This window comes from Heteronotia binoei, chromosome 18 (genome assembly GCF_032191835.1).
Source record: "Heteronotia binoei isolate CCM8104 ecotype False Entrance Well chromosome 18, APGP_CSIRO_Hbin_v1, whole genome shotgun sequence".
NCBI classification, from domain to species: Eukaryota; Metazoa; Chordata; class Lepidosauria; order Squamata; family Gekkonidae; genus Heteronotia; species Heteronotia binoei.
This window is the reverse complement of record NC_083240.1, coordinates 22,740,496-22,759,483: the sequence shown is the minus strand read 5'-3', so window position 1 is coordinate 22,759,483 and position 18,988 is coordinate 22,740,496. Positions and strand designations below refer to the sequence as shown.

Sequence of the window (18,988 nt, the reverse complement as noted above, 5' to 3'; positions counted from 1 at the left end):
AAATTTGATCAGTCCTAATGAAAGTATTGTTTGGATTTTTGTAATAAACTAACAGGCTTGGCTATGATTTTTTTTTTTTACGCTTACCTCAACTTTCAAAATGCTGGATTTCATGCAAGACAGAAAGCCTGTTTAATGAAGAATCTTTTAGGGAGAGGCCATGCAATTTCCAGGTATGACTACGAAATACAGTTATAAGGAATACAACCTGAGGATTGGGAGCATTATGAATGAAACTTGAGGGAGCAGTGCTCACCATATCATCTGACATTTCACAGATAAAATAATAATATACCCTAATTCTTTCCCCAAAGATTGCTGCCTGATATCCCCCCTGGGGGAGGGGGAAGCAATATTATGTGTTTCTAAATGCTTTCCACTGTCTGCTGTTTTAATCAACTCTATGACTGCATGTAAAAGCCACAAATGTGTTTGGGATTTTGGTTAAAGGCTTAAAAACAACAACAAACCTCCCCCCAGAACTGCCTGACCAGATCCTCTCACAGATCAAAACTATATGTGCCTATAAATGCACATGTGAGAACACTGATGTCGTAGTGTTCATGTGCATACATTTATAAGGCATGTACAATGAAGGCACAGTGTATCCGCCTCCCACTTGGATCGAGATCCCACACTGATGCTCTGGATACATGTAAATTAGATGCAAAAAGCCAGCTGTGATATGCTGGTGCTGGGGTGGGGGATTCATTGCTCCCATACATTATTCCTGATCAGAAATCTCACCCTTCCCATGGGGCTATTTAAATCCTCAGAAGAGAAAAGGGCAGGTACCTGTACTATGCCTGTCTTTTTTCGTGACCAGGGCTTAAAGTAACCATAGGGGTTAAGAGTTAACCCTTTTGCCACAGCACTATGGCCCAGGTCTAAATTGTCTTCCCTAAATGTCCACGGATCCTGGAGGTAAGGAAATGGATCTCCGAAGACTGACATCTCTTGCCTTTCACCCCAGACCAGGCCTCATATTCAGTAGGAGCTCACAGGAGCACAGCTCCTGAACCTTTCTGACGGTTCCCCCTCTTCCTCTCCACCTACCTTGTCCATTGAATAGTAGGTGCAGCTGCATAACAACTTCTGGATTAGGAGAGCGGGCAGCCAGCTGGCCACCAGGGGCTTTGCCACACCCCCAGCAGCCCTCATTAACCCCTGGAGAAACCCACACCACCCTTTCTCCACTTCTTATGTGATTTTGGGTGGCAGGTGGCTTGCTGGCCTTATGACTTGGCGGGTGGGGAAGCTCAAGAGAGCCCCAGGAGAGCAAGGTCTGCTTGGACTGGTTGGATCTCTAGCCAGCCCAAGCCGACTTTGCTTGCCCAGGGCTCTCCTTTCTTGCATTGGGTTGCTTTTGTCTTGGGGGGGGGGGAGATGGCATATGCTATTGAGTTATGCTAATGAGCTTTGCCATCTATTTTTCTAGTAAAGGACCCCTGCCCCAGACCCTTTCAGTCCAGTTTCAGGCCTGGGAACTGACAGAGTGAGAAGCACAGTTCTCTGCCCCTCTCAGCATGGACTGCTACATTCTGCTCCTCAAGGGAGACTGAACTTGCAGCAAGGTTAGCTCTGGGGGTTTCTGCAGAATGTTCACCCAGATGCAGAACCGCTACTATGTCTGGAGTTAAAGACCACGAAGAATGATAGAAATCTCTGAAATCGGCATATGTTCATTTATTTTTCATAATTTGTTTAGTGAATGTTCTGAAGTTCTGGAGAGAACAGAAAAGGGGCAGACATAGGCTACGAAGATGAAATCAAAGGGACAAATCTATGAAGGGCACATGAGCTCTGCCCTCTAAGCAGGACTGAATCTATATTTTTTTGGGGGGGGGGCAAAATTAAAAAATGACGCTCCCTTATGGGCCATTCTATCTTATGGTCCCATATAATACAACGGACTCCATACCCAATTTGGCACCCCCCCCCCGTTGGCACCCGGGGCCAGCACCCCCCTCTGCCCCCCATAGATCTGGCCCTGCCTCTAAGCACTGGAAGCACTGGCTGAGGCCTTCTTGCAGCTGATCTGCAGTTTCAAAAGGTTCTGTACACAACCTTGAAGACTAGGATTCCTGCTTTTTAAAAGAAAAGAGTTCTGCAAACATACAAACCATATAGGGTCCAGGCTGAGTGATAAAGAGCAATGAAGAGTATTCTTAAGTAGCTGAATGTTGATGCAAAGCAAGGGTGGCCAGACTGTGGCTCAGGAGTCTAAGCTCCACCACCCCACCAGCCAGCTTGGAGAATGCATTTGAAGTTAAAGTTGCTTTCTTTCTACCTCTCTCTCCCCACCTGTTTGCTTTCCTTCCTTCAAACATCTGACATTCTTCTCTTGCAGCTCTCAAACGTCTGATGCTTATTCTAAGTTAAACAATTTGGCCACCCCTGCTGTAGAGGGTCTTGCAGTAAACTTTCTAACATGAGTTAACCTTATTTGTACTAAACAGAATCACCCCCATCCCCCATGGTGGTGAATCAGGACATGCACAAAATGGGAAGGAAGGGACCTTGTACAACGACAGAACAAACTGAACTCAACAATGTCTTATCTTTCTGCAGATTCCTTTGCAGTTTTTCACCCTTCTTACTAAGGGAGAATGCCAGGCTACCTCCAGGGTTGCCTACCTCCAGGTGGGGCCTTCCCAGAATCCAGAAATCAGTTCCCTTGTAAGCAATGACAGCTTTAGAGGGTGGACTCTATGGCACTGTATTCCTGCTGAGCTCCTTCACCTTCCCAGAGCACTGCCCCCAAATCTCTAGGAATTTCCCAAGACAGAGTTAGCAACCCTAATTGCCTCTCTGTACATGCTTGCCTGCTTCGCTCCTGGACTAATTCCCTAGCTTGGGTATCATACCCTGCCTTACAACCCCAGAAGCCTTTGCTTGGCTGTCAGGCTGGGCTGCAAATTCCATTCGGTTTGCTTTATTTGTTGCCACACTCCTGCCACATCTCTGGCCCATTAATAATAATAATAATAATTTTTAATTTATATCCTGCCCTCCCTGCCGAAGCAGGCTCAGGGCGGCTTGGAAGCTATGGAGGCACTTTCTTCCTCAAAGAGCGTTCGGTGCATAACCAGCAACATTTTTTGAACTCATCTCACTGCCAGAAAAGCTAGAAAATGGGCCTGCATATCTTGTGGAGCTGGTGTGTGTGTGTGTGTGTGTGTGTGTGTGTGTGTGTGTGGGTGTGGAGAATACGTCTGTGCCTGATTTCCAGATAGGTAAGAGCCATGTTCTCACCCAGGGCTTTTTTTTGAGCAGGAAGGCAGTCATGACTGGCTTTGTGTCAGGGGGTGTGGCCTAATATGCAAATGAGTCTCTGCTGGGCTTTTTGCACCAAAAAAGCCCTGTTTTCATCCATTGACCCTGGAAAGCTTTCAGTTCTGGTGATGAGTTAGAGGGGGTGCAGTTACCTGCAAGCAACTGGCGGATTTTTGCGGCCCCAACAAAAGGCCAAGCTACAGCCACAGGTCCTGGGAGTGAAGGTTAGGGAAACAATCAAAAGGCTTTGAGGAGTGGGGATGTAAGAGGCTTTGGACTTCAATTGGAAGCTGTGATCTGGGATTCTTTTTCAAACGCTCTGTTGCTGAATTGGCCTGTAATTGTGATGGACTGTTGGATATTTTGTTCCGTTCCATTTGGGGGATTAATCTGATGTGACAAACATGTGAACACATGAAGTGTCCTTATATTAAGTCAGACCTTCAGTCTGTCAAGGTCAATTGTCTTCTCTGATTGGCAGCAGCTCTCCAGCGTCTTAGGTCAAGGCCCTGAGCTTCTGAACTGCAGGTGCTGGGGACTGAACCTGGGACCTTCTGCCAGATGCTCTGTCACTCAGCCATGGCCCCTCCCCTGGGCTTAGGTACCTAATCAAGGATTATTCAGTTTGTTCCTATCTGTTATTATGCTGCTGCAGGTATGTTTGCGAATTATGTTGGATCTCTTTTTTGGATGGGGGCGGATATTTTAAATAAATAAATGGCCTGATTCCCAGGACCATGAGGGTTTTGACCCACAGGTTGTGTGCACAGGCATTTCTTGCCTCCAACCCATGCCTGTGAGCAAGGCATCCAACCTGCTGAGCTTCTACTGCAAGCTCCACAGCACCTGACAGACCCTCCATCATGGATTTTCCCCTCACTGCAGCCTCTGCATGTTAATTGTCTAAACCAGGGGTGGCCAAACCTGCATAATGTAAGAGCAACATAGAATAAGCATTAGATTTTTGAGAGAAGGAAGGGAGGGAGGGAATAAATGGACGGGGGAGAGAGAGGTGGAAAGAAAGCAACTTTAACTTTAAATCCATTTTCCAAGCTGCTAGGCGGCTTGGCTTGGGGAAATGATTTAAAGAAACAAATGCCTTCTCCAAGCCTGCCAACAGGGTGGCGGGGGCTTTGAGAGCCACATATTATGTGTGAAAGATCCACATGTGGCTCCCAAGCTGCAGCTTGGCCACCCCTGGTCTAAACACAGGATAGAAGTGTTCTTGGGTTGTACTGCAGGCAAGATGGAACCCTCCCCTAAGGAAAAATATCTCTGTCTGTACACAGAATACTAGAAGTACACAGAACACTAGGAGGATTGTGTCCACCCTTCCTCCCCGCAATGGGACAGACATTCCTGCAAACAATCACCTACTTGTAGTCTGCAGTGTTACAGTCCAGGAAAAACTTCCCTATGGGGTGAGCTGACTGTCTAAACTGGATCACAGGGGCTACCTAAGGAGGCCATGAAAATAGCCATGAGCATTCTCAACTGGGTCTTTACAGTTTGCTAAGCCTTGGGCATATTGGTGGATATGGGCCGTTGAAGTGACTTCAGAATTTCTGTTCTGGAGGAAAGAAGAGCAGAAAGCAGAAGTTGGCCAGCTGTGTGATGGTCTGGAAAAGTGGCCGGTGTGGCAAAGCCCTGCTGACTGGCCGCAGCAATGAGAAAGCATCCGGATTGCTTTGCCAGATCAGACCATAATGTCCATTTAGTCAAGCATCCCGTCTCTGACTGCAGCCAATCAGATTATTGGGGGTGGGGGACGGGACTCCCAAGCAGGGGTGACAGACTATTCTGTTGTTTAACTTTAACAACTGACATGATGAAGTGTGTGTGCATACAAAAGCTTATACCATGAACAAAATTCGTTGGTCTTAAAGGTGCCACTGGATTCAAACTTTGTTGTGCTGCTTCAGACCAACACAGCTGCCCCAACCTGAATCTGATGTGAAAAGAGAGATTCCTGGGCTTTGGCCCCAGCATTTGTCTGCAGTGCTGGCTCTTAGCCACAGAACATACTGGATTACAAACAGGTTAAGTTATCCCCAAGCAAGCATAGGAAGTATTTGGCATACTGCTATGAAGGGGTAGCACTATCAACTTGAGCCCAGCAGCTTTTCTTCTAAGCACGGTATGCTGCCTTCATACCTGAAAGTTCCATTTAGGGCATCATAGCCAATAGCCCCTGCTGGATACATCATAGCCAATAGCCCCTGCTTCACAACACTCAATGTGCAGTGGAACTCTACAATGTCTTGAAATGTTGAGAGTGACATAGCATAGTTCATTCCAACTCCTTGGTGCTTTCCAGCCTGACCCCAAAGGTTGTGCTGCTCACCCAAGTTGCCAGTGCAAAGGCAATTGTGCGTCCGAGGCTGTGGTTTGGTCTGGTGACTGTCCAGGATCTGCTGCACCAGCTGCTCCACTGAGAACCCCGAACTGCTGTTCCCATTGCTGCATGTCCACTTGATGCCATGAACTGTGGAGAGAATGACAGAGGGGCCTGTCAGGGACCGCACGGCAGCCAATGGGCCAAAGCTAGCCCTGAAAGGGAGGCAGAAGCCAGTTCAAGGCTTCCCAGCTGCTTGCAGATCTTAGGCTGTGTACAGACTGTGGGATCACCCCTTCCCATTAAAGGCTTCCCCATCCCTTCCCTTTGAAGGCTCAGACAAACAAGATGAGATTCATGTCTGGTTTCTCTCCCATAAACGCAAACTGTAGGTTCCCATAGCCTCAGTTTGCCTCAGGGGTGTGTAGTTTGCCTCAGGGGTGTGTAGAAAGAAGATGTTTCACTCACTTTCGCTGTTTGAAACTGGCCACCCTGTTATTAGTACATTTGAGGCAAAAAATAAAGCCAATTTTTAAAGGACACATCTTTTGTCCTTTAAAACAGTAATCACAAAACAAGGAGCCTGGTTTGGAACAGACCAACAGAGTGACAGTTAAAGGATTAACAGTGCAGTCCTATACAGAGTTACTCCAATCTAAGCTCACCGACTTTAAAGGACTTTAAAAGGTGCAACTCTTCTTAGGGTCATACTTATTTATTTCAATTTATATTTTACCCTCCCCATAAACAGGACCAGGGCAGATTACAGCAGAGTCTAAAACATCAAATAAATTACAGATAGTTAAAATAATTAAAACAGCTTCTTTCTTCTCCACATGGCTCTGTGACAAATTGAGGCTGCATAGGCCTGCAAACAAGATGTGCAATCTTTGTTTCATCTGTTTGAGCCATAGGTTTTTTACTCCACCTGTCCTATCCCTCAATAACCAGACACCAATAATGAAGGGGTAGAGGGAAGCTCAAGGGGAGAGGGTAAGAAATGTTAGTCTGATGCCGCCAAAGCAGTGGTCTTCTTGCACCCTAAGGACTTAGGTAGAAATGTCTATAGTCAGAGCCCACTACACCAGATGTATGAACTATTACTCTTGGGGGTCTAACTATATGTTATGCCATTTACAGTTCTGCCCCAGGTCCTGATGAACCAGACACACTCTAAAGTTCCATGCTGGCATGTTATTGCAAAGAGAGGCCAGGAGACCCGCGTGTCTTTGTATACATATCTGCCAATCTGGATGAGACTCCAGGAGTTTCAGGAACAGAGCTCACAGCAACAGTCCTCTCAGCCCAGAGCTTCCAATTATCAAGTTCATGGGCAACCCCAGTAAGATCAGTACCAAGGAAAGGGACTTTGAACCTTCTTCCACCCCTGTGCCATTTTCCTGATCTGAAGCAGTCCTGGGAAGCCATTATTTCCCTATTCCTGACAACTGATTTCAGAGGTTTCTGTTCAAAAACTCCCAGTGTCTCATCTGGTTTAGCTTTTGGAGAAACAGTTCATGCCTCTGACAAAGTGGGCTCTTGCTCAAGAAAGCTTTTGTCGCAATACATTTGTAAATCCTTAAGGTGCCACAGAAGATATTTTTTCTTCCTAAGAAGAGGAAGAATGCACCTTGTCTACTGCAAAAGGCCTTTTTAAAAAGAAAAAAATAAAGGATTGAAAAATGTCAGGACATTGCTGCTGGCAAAACAGTTAACAAACAAAACCCCTTTGAAATAGTGTAAGATTGCACTAGGGATGGGGGTGGGGTTACTGACACCACAGGCACCAGCCAATAGACACCACACCATATATAGACACACCCAATGAATTATCCTCCACTTCCAGCCTTGGAGAAGTAATACAGTTTTCCACAAACAGCTTGAAGTGCCCAGCAAGCCCACAAAACATACTTGAGCAGGACTGGAAAAAATAGTATATGTGTTGTGAGGACTGTGCCCCCTGTTATTGTGGCCTCACTTGATTGGTGTTTTGCCCTTTCAGCCACCCATACTGCTCACTGGTTTTGAACTGGTTTCCCGGCCTTTGGCTCCAGATTCTAGATTGAGATGTCTGAATAGCCTGGCAGATCTACCTGGGAGCCTTTCTGGAAAACTGTTGTCATGTTCTGCTGCTGCTGTTTCATGTTCTGTCGCTGCTACGCTTCCACCTTAGATCCTTTCCAGTCCAGCTTCCGCCTGGGCCACAGGACGGAGACAGTGCTGGTCGCCCTCATGGATGATCTCCGGTGACATCTGGATCGAGGCGGTGTGGCGGCACTGCTGTTGCTAGACCTATCGGCGGCATTCAATATGGTCGATCACCGGCTGCTGACCCGCTGCCTCGCCGACGCAGGGATTCAGGGGTTAGCCTTACAGTGGCTTTCCTCTTTCCTTGAAGGTCAGGGACAAAGGGTGGCGATTGGGGGAGAGCTGTCCCAGAGACACCCACTTAATTGTGGGGTGCCCCAGGGAGCGGTTCTCTCTCCAATGTTATTTAACATCTACATGCGCCCCCTTGCCCAGATTGCCCGGGGATATGGGCTGGGTTGTCACCAGTATGCTGATGACACCCAGCTCTATCTATTGATGGGCGGCCGGGCTGCCAACGTCCCTGTAGATCTGGACCAGGCATTGCAAGCCGTGGCTGACTGGATCAAGCTGAGCGGGCTGAAATTGAATCCAGCGAAGACAGAGGTCCTTTGCCTAGGGTGCATCAGTCCAGAAGAAGGGATTCCCCTTCCAGCTTTTGACGGGGCGCCACTGGTACCAGTGCGCGAGGTCAGGAGCTTGGGAGTGCTACTGGAGTCTTCCCTGACAATGGAGGCCCAGATAGCTGCCACTGCCAAATCCGCCTCTTTCACCTTAGATGGGCGAGGCAGTTGGTCCCCTTCCTGGAGTGAGGCGACCTGGCAACAGTGATTCATGCGACGGTCACCTTGAGATTGGACTACTGTAATGCCCTCTACATGGGGCTGCCCCTGTACCAAACCCGGAAACTGCAGCTAGTGCAGAACGCGGCAACCAGGCTGCTGGTGGGACTACCTCGGTGGAAACATGTGCGGCCTAGGCTGCAGAAACTGCACTGGCTGCCAATTGTATACCGGGTTCTTTACAAAGTGCTGGTTATTACCTTTAAAGCCCTATATGGCCGAGGACCTGCCTACCTTAGGGACCGCCTCTCTCCATATGTTCCCCAGAGAGCACTGCGCTCCAGCTCACAAAATCTTTTGGAAATCCCTGGGCCTAAGGAGGCCAAACTTAAAACAACCAGGGAGCAGGCCTTCTCCATAAAAGCACCCCAATGGTGGAATCAGCTGCCGGAAGAGGTGCGGGCCCTACAGGATCTCAATCAGTTCCGTAGGGCCTGCAAAACCGCCCTCTTCCAATTAGCCTTTTAAGATGGAACCAGAACTAATATTATGCTATCTTGGATAAATAGAGATTGTAGCACCATTGTATTGTTTTTAGCTTAATTTTAATATTAATTTATATATTGTATCTATGCCGTTGTTTATTGATTTTATTATCTGTTTATTGTTATACCATGATATTATATCATGCTTTGTAAGCCGCCCTGAGCCTGCCTTGGCGGGGAGGGCGGCGTATAAATAAAAACATTATTATTATTACGATTATTATTATTACAATTCTGGGGCTTTCTGGACATTCTGGATTGGGTACCAGAAGTTTTTAAGAGAGTGGATGTAATCATCAGCATCATTTCTTTCCCTTTGTTCTGCTTTTGCTCATGGTCAAATAAGTTTTGTTGTTTTCATTCTGAAACACCACAGAAAGCTACAAAGCCCGTTTGACCAGAGGCAATAGCGGGATATGCCTGCTACAAAATAGCGGCATATGCAAGCTACCGTGGGCAGCAATGTCCAGTAATGTGGACTTCCTGTCACTCTGCCTTGTTCCTTCTGGCTACAGATTCCCTACCTTAATTCTGATATCAGGCCAGGTTGCCAGTTCCTCCAGTGGGCTTTTGGTGTTGATGTCGCTGCTCCTCCTTCTGTTGTGAAGGTTATAAAATGAAAAGCCACTGAAGGGTGACAGATTGCAAGGAGAGAATTTCGGCTTGCTTAATGTAAATTACCGACTGTCTTGGCACATCCAATATGCAGATTGTCTCGCTTTCCTTGCGCAGCGCCCCCCCCTTAAAGAAAACCTCCTCTGAGCCAGTGAGTTGTTAGCGCTGAATATAAAATACTATCAAGATGGCTTTTAACATGTCACGCTCGGCTTCCTGACACATAATGAATCAGCGGGAAAGGGGGGGGGGAGAGTGCATTATGAAGGCAAGGTTAATAAAACAGCACCCCCCCTTCCCTCTCTTAAAGGCTGAAATATCAGAACAGCTTTGAAAGCACACAAGATTCCATTTGGGGTCATAATGCGGGGATTTGACAAATAAATAAATAGGCAAAATAAAAGAGGCCGGAGCCAAATAGGATCTTTGCGAGATCCATCATTGCAATAAATCCTGCAAAAAGCTGGCTTCTTCCCCCCCTCCAAGACTGAAAGCCTGGAAGACGGCCCTCAGCTCATATCTTTTTGTAGACGTAGAGGTGGGATGAGGTAAACAAACAAACAAAAGCTGGACTATGAAAGAGACTGCTTATGAGAGCTGGTCTGGATGGGTAGTGAGTGACTAAATGGGAAGAGGAAGAAGAGATTGGATTTATATCCCGCCCTTCACTACTTGAAGGAGTCTAAAGGAAGGCTTACAATCTCCTTTTCCTTCCCCTCCCCACAACGGACACCCTGTGAGGTAGGTAGAGCTGAGAGAGCTCTAACAGAAACTGCTCTACAGAGAACTTGTGGCTGACTCAAGGTCACATCAACAGATGCATGTGAAGGAGTGGGGAAGCAAACCCTGTTCTTCCAGATAAGAGTCCAGGCACTTAACCACTACACCAAGCTGGCTCTCATCAAGTGTGATTGAGACACTGGAGGGCTCACCCGCACTTTATGCCAGCAGTTCTGTGCAATAGATCCCCACATTTGGTAAAAAAAATAAGTGTCTTGCATGCGGGGTGTGGAGGACAACTGACTTGCCATGTGTGGACAAGCCTTCTTCTGGCAGATTCACCAAACAATCTCAAGCAGCCCACGCTCCATTCTCTGTCAGTGAAAATTAAATTAATAGAAGTCTAGCTTAGGGCAAAATATATGTTATGTTTGACACATGTCAGGGCATGGGTGCCTAACCTGACTTGTACTCAAACTTTAGAGTGGAGACTAACCTTAAAGAACTTTTTTCTTGTGACTCCACCTGTTCATTCCCAGGACATGTGGAACAAAAGGAAGGGCGAATTGGCTTCTCCCACAGCCATGTTCACTGGTAAAAATGACACTTGAGAGAAGCATGAAGCCCCTCCTTCCCCCTTGCATTGTTTGGAACTATGCAGGGTACCCAAGATGTTTTAAAAGGTTTTTAAAAATTACCCCTGCTGTAATGTTTGACTATGAGTTGGGTGAGGCCCTTCTGTTTCAACATGTGCCAAAAGTAACATGTAACATGAGAGCCAGTTTGATGTACTGGTCACGTGGGTGGACTTTATCTGGGAGAACCGGGTTTGATTCACCACTCCTTCATGTGCAGCTGGTGGTGTGATCTTGGGTTAGTCATAGCTCTGTCAAAGCTGTTCTGCTCAAGAACAGTCCTTGGAGAGCTCTCTCAGCCTCACCTACCTCACAGGGTGTTTGTTGTGGGGAGGGGAAGGGAAAGGAGATTATAAACCACTCTGAGACTCCGAGTGAAGGGCAAGATATAAATCCAATCTGTCCTCCTCCTCTTCTTCTTCCATTTTGGTCCTCAGTTAATCCCTAATGTGGTAGGTACCAGGGGTTAGTTCATTGGTATGTTCTCCTGACTTCCACATGCTTCTTCCCCCAAAACATTTTCCCCTCCAAAAAAAGAGCCAGCCTTAACTTTCTTTCACCTCCTTGGAGCAGGAAGTGGTTCAGAAGACCTCAGGAGGCATCACTTTGGGATCTATGGAGAGCATCCACCTGGAAATAGCTACCATCAAAGAAGGATACCTTCCTTGGGTTCTCTCCACTTTTTTCCGTGGTGCCTCATGGCAGTAGAACAAGAAGAAGGTGATAAAACCCAAAGGCTGATTAATGCATTACAGAGGCTTGAAGAGCCCTTGTTGTGACACCCTCCACCATTTCCCAGTGAGAAGCCTGACTGAACTCTATAGCAAAGGGAAGCCCAGGATAGGTTACAGCCCAGGTTTTTTTCCCAAAGCTCTGTCATGTTCAGAATAGCCAGTTTTGTGTAGTAGTTAAGTGTGCAGATTCTTCTCTTGGAGAACCAGGTTTGATTCTCCACTCCTCCACTTACTGCTGCTGGGATGGCCTTGGGTTAGCCATAGCTATCGCAGGAGTTGCCCTTGAAAAGGCCAGCTGCTGTGAGAGCCCTCTCAGCCCATCCACCTCACAGGGTGTCTGTCGTGGCGGGGGTGGTGGTGGTAAGATATAGGAGATTGTAAGCTGCTCTCAATCTCTGATTCAGTGAGAAGGGTGGGGTATAAATCTGTAGTCTTCTTCTTGTGCCCAGAGTGCTGATGTTGAGTTCCCCCCTTTCATCCTTCCTCAGCCCTTCCCAAAGTGTAGGCACTTATCAGTTCTATAGGACAGCTGACTGTGTCACAAATAAGGGCACCCTTTGTATACATTTAACACCCCATTTCTCCCAATCAAGGATCACAGGCTGAGTTCTTATCTACTATAACATATCCAGCTCATGATATAGGGAGCTGCCTTTCTATGGTAGGGTTGCCAATCCCCAACTGGAGGCAGGGTTTAGGGGTCCTCCGCCTGCTTCAGGGTTATCAGAAGGGGGCAGAGGCTGAATGTCTGCTAGGCACTCCATTATACCCTATGAAGACTGGTCTTCATAGAGTATAATGGAGAGTTGATCCATGGTTATCTGGGGCTCGGGGGGGGGGAGGTTTCCTGTTTTTTAAGGAGAGACACCAAATTTTCAGCATAGCATCTGGTGCCTTTCCTCAAAAGAAACCCCAAGTTTCAAAAAGTTTAGACCGTTGAGGTCCAATTCTATGAGCCCCCAAAGAAGGTGTCCCCCTCCTCCATTATTTCCAATGAAGGAAAGGCATTTTAAAGAAGTGTGGTTCCTTTAACTGTGATGGCCAGAACTCCCTTCAGAGTTCAATCATGCTTGTCACAACCTTGCTCCTGGCTCCACCCCCAAAGTCTCCTGGCTCTACCCCAAAGTCCCCAGATATTTCCTGAGATGAACCTGGCAACCTTTTTCTGTGGGTGCCTCCTGACTGGCAGAGGCCATCCAAGCTGTCAGATTCAGAGAAACTTTCCCCATCACCTGCTACCTGAGATCATTTATATCAGGTGCATGTAAAGCAAAGCTTAAACCACTGAGTTATGCCCCTTTCAGTGAAGAATCGTCTCCATCTGCTAATGCTCATTTACTCGGAAATAGCCTGTTCCATGCTGATTTTAAATACGTGAGGATCTTTGTTCTTTTGGCCAAATATCTACTAGAAAACCAGAACACTGTACTATCCCACAAATAGTTCAAAATAAACCTCAAAATAAAGGGCAGCATGTACAATGCTTGGTGCTTCTGCCAAACCCAAATTTTTAGATTCCATACCTGTTCAGCAGAGTCCCTGCTTCAATCTCCCTCTTGATTCAATTTCTAGAGACACAGGAAGGGAGGCTAGAACCTGACTGAGTTATGACTGTAGCATCATCTTCAAAAGTTATTACCAACATCTCAGGGACAGAAAGATGCTGAAGACAGGCCCTAGCAAATTGGGCTACTGAAACATCTGGAGTGGGAGCAGAGAAGGGCCTGGCTGAACCAAAAAGAAGGAAATCAGGTACTGGAGTGGTAAGGTCTTTCTGTCCCTTTTAACTCCTCAACATCCAAATGACCTTCCCTGTATTGACTCAATGACTACTAATTCATTAGTCTTTTCAGGGCTTTCTTTGATCAGCTGCTGAACTGCTTGAGGATAGTAAATGTATGCAGAAAAATCATGGCAGGGAGGACCAGTTGCCAGTGAGCCAAGAGACCAAGAAGGGCCTGCCTCCTTTCTCCACCAGCTCCTCCAGGATCATGCCACAGATCAGTTTCTCAGGCCAAAACAGTTCTCTTCCACTTGTCTCCGATGCCACTACTTATTGGAAGCATATGACAGAGAGAGAGACACACACACATCTGAGACCTAGGGATGCCAGTCTCCAGGTGGGACCTGGGGATCCCCTGGAATTACAGCTCATCTCCAAACTACAGACATCAGTTCTTCTGGAAAAAATGGATGCTTTGAAGGGTGGACTCTGTGGCATTGTACACCACTGAGGAGGACCCTGTCCTCCCCAGTCCTCCAGTCCCAAATCTCTAGGGCTTTCCCAACTTGAATCTGGCAACAAAACAAAACAAAACCAAAAACCACCATCCCCTGCTGGTGGCCAGAAGGGACCTGGCTACCCTACTGAGACCTCCTGCAAATATCAGTGGGGTCAAGAACAATAATGATTCTTAGCATTTTATGGAAAGCGCCTAACAAAAAATTATTGTAGCACTATGTACAAAAACTCATTAAGCTTGTTTGGCCATATTATTCCCATAACGCAAATGGGAGAGGAAAATGTTGTGCAGATGGCTTGAGCTGAATTTTGAATATGGGCGTTCCTGATTCACACTATGCTATCGCAGTTTTCTTTCTTCCTCTCTCTGTGGCATTGTGTTTTCCTTGGAAATAAAAATGCTCTCGATTCCACCTATTAATGGGATTCAAGACATACCCCCAGTTTGTTTCTTGGTTGTTGACATGAGAAGGCCGGCATCTCCGTGGCAACCATCCATTTAAAATGGCAGCTTTGCTCCTTTATCACCCCCCCCCCACACGCACACAGTCCCTTGCTTGCTGATAGAAATAAAGGCCTCACTTCAGATTGTTTTTTTCAGCTCAATTGGGTGAAATTTTCATTAGATTTATCTTTTCATAGCCAGACACCCACACACAATTCAATTTTCCTATGCCAGCTCTCTGTGTCCACCACCCTCTCAGAGGCCAGGAAGGCAAAACATCTCTTGTTAAAACCAGGGACAATTTGAGCTTCTCTCCCCACAACACCCTTTATTTAATTGCGTGGATTTATGCAATACTTTCATTTTCACCAAAGGAAGATTTCATTCCACCGGGAAACATTTCCTTATAAACCAAGTCAGGTGAAACCCCTCCATTTGCTCTTAAATTGCGGATGGGAATAAAACATGGCGGAACATTTCCATTTAACTACAAAAGACAATTAAAAAAAAATTAGCTGCCTGTTTTTGAAGGTACAGTGCCTGCGATGTACGGTAATTCCATTAAACTGCTCTCATCAGCTCTGTCCAAGCGCTTTTTCCCATTGCAGAGGAACAGCATCTTGCTAACAGCTCTCAGCTGGGATTGCTTTACATGAATGGCATGGGTTTCCTCCTCTCACAGCTCCATCCCAGGTCACTCCCCTTGACAGAGGAATACTGAAACCCAGTGAGAAAGACAGGGTCCCATAGGAAAACACTGCATGACTTCTGCTGTGAGTTTTTACTCTCTGTTTACTGTGAGGGGTTCTATTGCTAGGAGCTTGGAATAGAATGGCACACCAGGTGGAGCCGGAACCTGTGGGAAAAGAATGTTTCTTTGTGGGAGATAACGGCTAGGGTTGCCCCTCCACCCAGTCATAGCTCTGTCAAATAACCATCAGAAGTTGGAGAAGCTGAGGGAAATGATTAAGGGAGTGCATCAGTTTGAATTTGGAGAACTAGACAGGCAGCTGTAGATGGGCTGAGGCACACTGAGGGTGCAAGATCTCTCTCTCTCTGCCAGCATCCACACATCACTGGATACTGCGCTAGTTATATCATAGCAGTCATTTACAAGTGGACTCTCCCGGTGCAGACAAGATGTTCCCAATGTGAATGAATGCTGTGTGCCATATCCTCCCCCCCTCTGGAAATCTGATATGGAGCGGTTATCAAGCCAGTTTGGTGTGGTTAAGTGTGCTGACTCGTATCTGGGAGAACCAGGTTTGATTCCCCACTCCTCCACTTGCAGCTGCTGGAATGGCCTTGGGTTAGCCATAGCTCTCGCAAGAGTTGTCCTTGAAAGGGCAGCTTCTGTGAGATCTCTCTCAGCCTCACCTACCTCACAGGGTGTTTGTTGTGGGGAAGAAGATAATGGAGATTGTAAGCCATTCTGAGACTCTGATTCAGAGAGAAGGTTGGGTTATATCTATGATCTTCTTCTTCCTCTTCCTTCTTCATGCCACAGTCCTCTTTCTTCCAAAGGGAACCACTCCAGGTTATGTATATGTTGCTCCTGGAACTTCTCACTGCTTGTGGAAGTACAACAGAGCCTATCCATGCTATCTGGAGTCTCCTCCACTCACAGGCCACAGACTGTAAGCATTCCATCTTGACATCATACAGAACATTGCAGGAGAATTGTGCCCCCCTTTAAAGAGGAGCACAAATTCCCACAAGCAAACACAAAAGTGTAGTGTCCTCATCAGAATCTCCACCCAGGATTTGGTGGGGATGATACAAGACATTCCTGGGCTGATCCTGGCAAAAACATCCCCTAATCAGCCTCAGCTCTTTCAGACAAAACACTCTGCCTCAATTTAAACCAGACATCCAAGATCAAGCAGCTGGTAGGATCTAGTCTTGGGAGCAAAGCCTGGAATCTTATGAGACAAATCAGTGCTCATTTCTGTAGGCTGTCTCCTCTTTCAACCCCCATAAGAATCAGAATTCCTGGCAAATTGACCTGCTATTGTAATTACAGCAAACGAACAGAGGAGCTTAAGCCCTGGATGTAACCTGAAGAGGGACACAAAATGAGCATCAAAGCTAATATGGTGTGCTGACAGTTATTAAAATAATATTAACTTATGCTGATTTTGATTCAGTATCATCAAGGTGGAAGCTAAAAGAAAGATACTAGTATGCTTGGAGGCCTACACAGCAATCCTATGCATAGTGACTCCAGTCTAAGCCCACTGATGTCAATGAACTTGAATGGGACTCACTCTGCATAGGATAGCGAGGATAGATAAGTGACCCTGTTGGCTGCTTCATATTGACCTATGCTTGAAGATTAAATGCAGAAGAATCTGTTCAGCTATCCAGTATTACTGGTTGGGAAGGCTGAGACACTGGGCAGTATCCTGCCTTAAGCTGGAGGAAGCTCCTGCAAGCTAAGGAGTCTTCCTCCAACTTAAGTAGCTCTTCTGTCAGAGGAGCAGCAACTTCAGGTGCAAGGCAGATTCCTTCGGCTGGAGGAAGACTTCATACTAATGTTGCGGCAGGAAACATGCTACGGGTTGGCAGCGGCAGCACAATAACTTCTGACCAGGAGCAGTCTATTTGAGCAGTAATGGCATTTTTTTTGAGCAGGAACGCACAGGAATGTGGTTCCAGCTGGCTTGGTGTCAGGGGGTGTGGTCTAATATGTAAATGAGTTTCTGCTGGGCTTTTTCTACAAAAAAAGGCCCTGAACAGTAAGAACTTGGAACTTCAGAAGCAGGATCCTGTTCCCATCCAGGTTTGTGAAGGACAGGAAGACCTGAAATTGGGATCCCACCCTGACCTTACAAATTAGTGGCCTGATCTGATCTTTGGAAGCGAATGGCCACTCCCAGCTGCCATCCAAGTGCAGAAGGGTTGTGTATTCATGTTTCCCTCCTGAGCAGCCCCCCCCTCCTCATATTTCCCCTCCCCAGATCATTTGCATTCAAGGCCCCGTCTAGCTTTTCCCCACCATAATTTTCCAAGCTTATTAAAAACGTCAGAAATGATTTGTTCTCTCTTCAGATACATGGTTATTCATCAAGAGGTTTTTCTACAGGGGCAAATTACTCCAGGGGGGTGTTTCCCAGACTGGAACAGGCTGCTCTGGGAAAACACGGCAGTGCCAGGAGAGGGAACTGAGGAAACGAGGAGGGAAGAAACTGTCAGACATGAAGCCTTTGGGATTGGAGAGTTGGAGGGACCATGGGGGTGGGAGGGCAGGGAGAAATCAAGAGAGAAGAAGAAAGCTGTCCTACGTTAGATGGACTTGCAGTAGGAACAGCCCACAAGCTTGATTTATGCTGGGCCCACGTACTCTCAGGTGAGCTGTTGTCCACCTTCTCTCCCTCACTGATCCAAACCAGCGAGTCTCTAAGGCGGCACAGCACTAGGTGCCTGAAAGTACAGTCTACCAGCCAGGCTCTTGCTTATCCACAGCATGCAACAGCTGCTCCCAGGCTGAAAAAACATGCCGTTTTGCTCATCGCTTCTCCAGCGATTTCGCTGCCTTTCTTTTCCATCTCCAGTCCAAACACACAAAGTGGCAAAGTGCTGAGTGGAGCCAGGCAGAGCATTTCTGACTTCTGCCAGAGGACCTGTTAATTTTTCTTGCCTTTCTTCTAGGCCTCTCTCCAGGCCCCTTTACAGCCTTCCTGCAAAGCCCCAAATTCGACGTCAGCAAAAGCCAAGCACCTGCTTTGTTGCGACACACCTGGGACCCACAGTCACTGCAAAAACCAGAAAGAACAACTATGAAATCTGCCACCGCCTTCTAAGCACTCGCCTTGGGGAGAGACAAGCTGCCCTTCCTTCCTGCTCAGGTAGACAGTCCTCAAGACTGTTGCAGTTCAGTTTATCACAGTAGTCAAGCCAAGAATGATAGACCATACAGAGAGATACAGGCAAGCTTGAGTTTCCATGCCTAGCTGTGGTCTGGGACATAGCAAGAGGACACTCATTCACAGACATCATCCCCCAAGGCTGGCCTGAGCCTAAAAAAGCACCTTTCCCTAAAGAGGAATGGTTCACCTACTTCTTGGAGAACAAGGAACAGCAACTTGTATGGTACCTGTGTTGCAATGGGGGACAAAACTTCCAGAAAATCCCTCAACAGGAACCCCCATGGGGGAGGCCTTGAAGCATGCCCAGGGTCTATCTCTTTTCAGCATCATGTCAAAAGGAGTGGGGTTTCATCTTTTGAGCTTTGAGAACACCCTGGTGCCCATTCCTTCTACTGATCCCAGCAGAAGAAGTAACGGGAACTCAGAGAGGCCCAGGAAGAAACTTTCAGTTTCTTTGACTACTCTTGGAGTTTCAGAGCTGTTGTCACCCTCTGGCCTTATGATAACGGTCTGGAAGCATTCCTCCTCCCCCATTCCGAGGAGCCTTGTTGTGAGGATCTGCAGCGCATCCTTGGACAGCAACCTTTTTTTCATTCATATGATCCATTGTACCGTGGACTGGTCACACAGTCCGCAATTATAAAGTCATTTTAAGATGCCACAAGGGCAGTGGGCTGAGGAACCCTTGTCCTCCTTCCGCGT

General features: G+C 46.9%; 1 protein-coding gene across 7 annotated transcripts in view; it reads right to left on the bottom strand.

The window, feature by feature from the left end:
- The window catches only part of CAMTA1 (calmodulin binding transcription activator 1), an 898,374-nt gene that overhangs the window by 66,483 nt on the left and 812,903 nt on the right, over window positions 1-18,988 (bottom strand). For 6 of the 7 annotated variants that reach the window (XM_060259691.1, XM_060259694.1, XM_060259692.1 and 3 more), the window contains exon 7: window positions 5,621-5,761. The exons of the other annotated variant lie outside the window; for it this stretch is intronic. In XM_060259691.1, coding sequence (XP_060115674.1) covers window positions 5,621-5,761 — 141 coding nt within the window. The remainder of the gene's footprint in view (window positions 1-5,620; window positions 5,762-18,988) is intronic. 7 annotated transcript variants of the gene reach the window in all.